Genomic DNA, 5,809 nt, shown 5'->3' with positions numbered 1-5,809 from the left:
GATAAAACATATACATCATGGTGAGGGCCACAAAGCTTTGGCTGGTCACAAGCGAAACCGTGTCCAAATGTGAGAGAGAGAGAGAGAGAGCCATATGAAAAAGATAACCAAACTACAGATGGAATGAAAAGTGCTTCTATACACATTACATTTCTCCTTGCACGAAAAAGAAAAAGACAGAGAAAAAGAAAAAAAAAAAAAAAGACAAATCAAACAGAAATAAAAACAAATACATGAAATCTTGAAATCACATTCTCCATCTCCACGCATCGTAGAATTTCATCAAAATACAAATACATGAAGTAAAAGGATTGAAGAAGAACAATAACCAAAGAGAACAGCACAAACACCTCTCACAAAAAACATTCCTAACAGATGGGAAGAGGTTCACCATTCCATTCTCTCAGACACTCCAGCAGTGGATCAATCATCTTCCCTTCACACATAGCCGCGAAAACCTTATCAAATTCCTCGCCCGGTGACCGTACTCTCTCGCCTGTCAGAAGATCTGTCTTCAGCTCCTCCCTCACAAACTTATACAGAGGGTAAGACCTACACTCCTTGATCCGGTTCGGCACCGCCGAATTCCCACTCTCGTACTCAGCCCTAGCATTCTCAACCTCTTTCGGCAAATGGGTCTTGAGCTCCTCCTCAAAAGCCCCAATCTTTTGGAAGATAGAAGTGCCCGGATCCTTCTCCTTCTCACCGTTAATCAACGCATGGTCCACCAGAACCTGCCTCAGCTTCTGCATCAAAGGGTATGTCGAGCTGCACGGATCGTCAATGTATGCGAACACGTACTCGCGATCAACAACCTTAATCAAGTCCTTCTCACAGAACCTTGATGGGTGAAGCTCGCCATTCGCACCCATGGTTAGAACCCTCTTAGCCACCTGGCTCACGGTGTTCTTGACCGTATTCTTCAAATTCTCCTCCAAATGCCTCAAATCGATAGCTTGGCAGAGCCCAACAAGGTAAGTGGTCGACATCAGCTTCAATATCTCAACGGCCTCAGCTGTCTTCCTCGACGAAATCAATCCCAACGAATTCACATCCTGGTTATGCTGCTCAGCGCTTTGAACGTGATTAGTAACGGGATTAGCAAGGAATTGGAGTTCAGAGCAGTAAGCCGCCATTGCAATCTCAGCCCCTTTAAACCCATAATCCAGACTGGGATTCCGCCCACCGGAAAGGTTGGAAGGCAGTCCGTTGTTGTAGAAATCATTCACCAGTTCAGAGAATTGAGCGAACATCAATTTCCCAATAGACGCGATTGCCAGGCGGGTATTGTCCATGGAAACCCCGATCGGTGTCCCCTGGAAGTTTCCCCCATGCAAGGCCTTGTTTCTGGAGACGTCGATCAAAGGGTTGTCATTGACTGAGTTAATCTCTCGCTCGATGGACCGTGTGGATGTCCTGATTACTTCAATCTGTGGGCCCAGCCATTGGGGCGATGTACGGAGGGCGTAGCGATCCTGTTTCGGCTTCTGGAGAGGATCAAGCTCATGTAGCTTCTTGGCCATCTTCATGTACGAGCTTCCATCCAAGATGTATTCCATGATCGCTGCCGATTCAATCTGGCCTGGGTGATGTTTCAATTTGTGGGTCAGATGATCTGTGAACTCCGGCTTCCCTTGCATCACTTCACAGAAGATCGCCGATAGGACTTCCGATAGGAGGGCGAGGACATTGGTCTCGAACAATACCATCGATGCTAGGCCGGACCCCACCGCGGTTCCATTCACCAATGCAAGGCCTTCTTTAGGCTGCAATTCAAAGAAGCCGGTGTTGATTCCGGCGAGACGGAATGCCTCTGCTGCATCAGTCTCTTTCCCGTCAGCTGTCAGCGCTTTGGAATTGGGACGGCCTGTTAAGATCCCGGCAATGTAGGATAGAGGGACTAGATCGCCGGAGGCGGTGATTGTTCCCCTCAGCGGCAAACATGGGGTGATCTGGTGGTTGAGGAAGCTTGTGATGGCTTCCAAGATCTCGAATCTGATGCCGGAGTAGCCTTGAAGGAGGGTGTTGATCCTCACCAGCATGGCGGCTCGGGTGGCGGTCGACGGCAACACATTGCCGGATTCTCGGCCGGGGGTGAAAATTCCGGCATTGAGGAATCTGTGGACAGAAATTCCAAGGACTAATTAGTGCTCGTGCAATCATCATCACCACCACGTGATGGTGGGTCAGCAGAATTACTGATGTGACTGGAATACTTAATGTCTGACTATTGACTAAATCAATGATCAGGATCATCCATCCGGTACGATTTTCTTCTTGTGGGCCAATCAATCCATGGAAATTCCTGTAGATGGACGGCTCGGATCATCCATCCACATCAGGGAATATGTTGAAAATGAGGTGAGCCCGCGTGTCTACACGATTGAAAAACTAGTTGACTTTTTTCTTCTGGTTTTGCCAAAACCAGATCTGATGTGATTTGTGGAAAGCCACGTGTTTTGCGTGGGCCCGTACTTCAACAGCTAATAGGAGCTGTAAACAATTTCAGACCACATGATCTCCATTATTAGCACGTGTGGGACCAATGGGGTCTCATCATCTACAGATGTGTGTCCCTCACTTACCAGATGCTGTGTAAAAGCATTTGTTTACAACCGCAGAAATCAAGCAATCCTAACCATCCAATTGAGGGTTGTCAAATGAATGAATGGCTAGAAACAAAGCAGTGAGCGGTCCAAACACCAGTGGAAAAATCATAAGGCACTGCTATCTTCCCAGCGAAGCGCATCCACAGATGTGTCAGCGATCTAGACGGTCTGGATTTCCGTACAACTATGCCATGTGTTGCGCTGGCATGACTTGCCTGAGACGGACGTGCATCAGATCCACCCCGTTCATCAGTCATATTTTCAGAATTTGGGTAAGATAAAAGGTTCACGTGCACCACATCATTGGGAACGGTGTAAAATCATGTTTATAACATTAAATTCACGTGGTGTGGCCGACATGATATCGTAATTTCCGGGATTTCATTATGTAAGTTGGGGCCCTATCCGTGACAAATCCACTCCGTACATCTGTTTTGAAAGACTACGGTAGGATAGGATTCTGATCCAAAACATACGGGGTCATACCACACGAAACAGTGAGGATTGAACACATGACGGTGACAGAAGTTTTGTGTCAGGATGATATCTGTTCCTAAAGTTTATGAACGGTTTGGATGGCATGTAAACATCATGGTAAGCTCCAGCAAAGTTTCAACGGTGGACGTTGTTGTTCCCATTGTTTTGTTAGTGTGGCCTACCTGAGTTTTTGATATGTCTTATTTTTAGAATCCTATACTAATGTGGTCTTTCAAAACAGATGGACGGAGTGGATTTGTCACAGAAATATCCGTAGACCCCACACAGACTGAAAACAGATGGACGGAGTGGATTTGTCACAGACATATCCGTGGATCCCACACATTCTCAGGCGGGTCACAGGCAATCCGCTACCAGTGGAATGGATGGAATTTTCAATCGAAGGTGGATCCGGCCTCATTTTTGGGTCCTGATTCAAGTACAGGGTAGCGCACCTGATGGACGGGTGGATCTCGTCCACATGAAGTCGTTCCGTACACATCAGCGGAAGAAACGCTGTGGGATCCGTACGGGAGTCCCGTGAGCATTTGGAATGGTGGGAAACTATGAGAGGCGGTACCCCTCAGAAGCACCAAATTCCTGTGCTTCCACATTCTAAACTAAATACATGATATATGTATATAATGATCCGAACCGTTCATTCATCTATCCAGGCATGGAAGGCTTCGTGGTAGGCATAAAATCACAATTATCATAAAATCCTAACCACGATTAGTCTCCTAGAATATCATAGCATTAGTTTTAGTAACTTTATTTTTTGAAAAGACATCCCCTATGGAGAAGGGTAGGAACCTGTTATCATTTTCACATGCATCATGGGAATGATGGTTGGCCCACTTTAGAAAAGGATCTAGTGTATCTATCATGATTAAATTCTGAAAGATGAAACAGACCTCACAAACGTAGAAATGTATATAGTTCAGACGCATGTCTTATCCCTGATCGAGGAATCGGCAAAACCATTACATGATCCGAACGGTTAGTCGGCGGGTCCCACTAACAATCGAACACTGTCCACAAATTTCGCATATTCGACCATCCTACACGTCCAATCAGTGGACCTTACCCAACAGTTGTCATTGTAGATCGTTGGTTGGATGGTTAAGATGTAGTCCAATGATGAAATTCCCACAAGATAGTCGATCCATCTGGGGGCCCACCAAATGAGCCGTCCAATTCATGGAACGTGGTGCAAAGCGTTGAAATCTCGTAGAAGCCCACAATAAATTTAGGCTTCTATGTTAGTTTTGCACCATTTAAAAATGGTGGTGACTCTTCGAGCGTACATAGAATGGTTGTACAGCAATCCAGGCCGTCCAAATCGCTAAGCCAGATGTGGGTGGAGCCTACGCGTGAAACGATTTAAAATTTTTTATTTTTTAAAAAAACTTTTTTTTCTTTCTAAGATCCTAACCATCCATTTGATATCCATCAATGGATAGTAAAAATTGGTCTATCAGTGTCAATGGGACCCACAATCTGGATATCTCTACAACAGTGCCAAATACAAGGAGGATGACTCATCCACCATATTCTAAATGATGCCAAACTAACAATAAAAACAAAAAGATAATTGAAACTTGCTAATCATGATTAATACTGGATTAGAGAAAATCACCTGATTAGCTCCTTTTGAAGGGCACCACCTTGCTTTGTTCTCCTATGAGAAGTTGCACCAAAACCAGTAGTGACACCATAGCTGTCTGTGCCTTTATTCATGCTCTCCATCACCCAATCACTGCTCGCCTTCACGCCAGCTCTTGCTGACTCGGACAGCTCGACCTTCACACCGGCCTGGTGGGCCACGGAGGCCACCTGAGAGATCGTGAGCGTCGCTCCGCCGAGCTTGATCGACGGCTTACGGAACTCTTCGACCATCTTCTTCACTTCATCGAGGTGGCTGCCTTTCAGCGCCTCAGCTGCTGCTACCCAATTCAAAGGGTCTTTGATGCAGAAGCTTTCGGCCGCGACGGTGCCGTTGCCATTTTCGTGGACTTGGGAGAAATCCATTTAGGAAAAACTCGGAATTATATGAATATCTCTAGCTGATGGTTTGAGGATTTTGAAGAGGAATTTAAAGAAAATGATAGAAAGTTAAGAAGACCCAGAGGAGAAAAAAGACAAAAAATAAAAAGAAATTGCTTTTCTTGAAAGGAAGTCGTTAATCTGAAAAGAAGGAGAGAGATTTTCTTTTTGGAGAGAAAGAAAAACCCAGAAATGAATTTGAGTTTTGGAGCTGAGAATGCAATGCAAATGGAAGATTTTATTAGTGGGAGGAAATTTCAGGTACTGAATGAATTTCCTGAGTTTGTTCACCTGCTTTTGGCTCTTTAAATAGAGGCCTTACCAAACACACCCCCGCGTGTTAGTTGAAGAACGCTCGTGGCCGTCGGATCTTCATCCATCTGACGGTCAATCTCTCGACACGTGGCGCATGTCTATTGCATGACAGAAGCATGAGGGCCTAACGCGGGTTTTTACTCTTCAAGGCAAATAGGTGGTGGGTGGGAAGCCATGTCATCTGACGATCATCTGCAATTTTTTTTTTTTAAAAAAACCCTTTGTAGAGGAATTTCATAAATTGAGGTCGAGTTACTAAAATGCCCCTGTAGCGAAAGACAATGACAGCAGCTTCCTTACAGCTGTGCATGTTATTCCTATGACGGAAATACCCTTTGAAGTTTGACCATGTGGGGGTAGGT

The 5,809-nt window shown here is 45.3% G+C and overlaps 1 protein-coding gene across 1 annotated transcript; it reads right to left on the bottom strand.

Annotated features, from left to right (window-relative positions):
• Positions 1-230: 230 nt before the first annotated feature.
• Positions 231-5,418, bottom strand: LOC131240365 (phenylalanine ammonia-lyase). Its single transcript, XM_058238543.1, has 2 exons — positions 4,726-5,418; positions 231-2,118 (listed from the first exon to the last, which is right to left on the bottom strand). Exons 1-2 carry the CDS (start codon positions 5,115-5,117, stop codon positions 369-371), a joined length of 2,142 nt encoding a protein of 713 aa, XP_058094526.1. The 5' UTR covers positions 5,118-5,418; the 3' UTR covers positions 231-368.
• Positions 5,419-5,809: the final 391 nt, after the last annotated feature.

Source organism: Magnolia sinica, chromosome 3 (genome assembly GCF_029962835.1).
Source record: "Magnolia sinica isolate HGM2019 chromosome 3, MsV1, whole genome shotgun sequence".
Lineage (NCBI taxonomy): Eukaryota > Viridiplantae > Streptophyta > Magnoliopsida > Magnoliales > Magnoliaceae > Magnolia > Magnolia sinica.
Note: the sequence above shows the minus strand (reverse complement) of the source record. Positions and strands in the feature narration are given on the sequence as shown.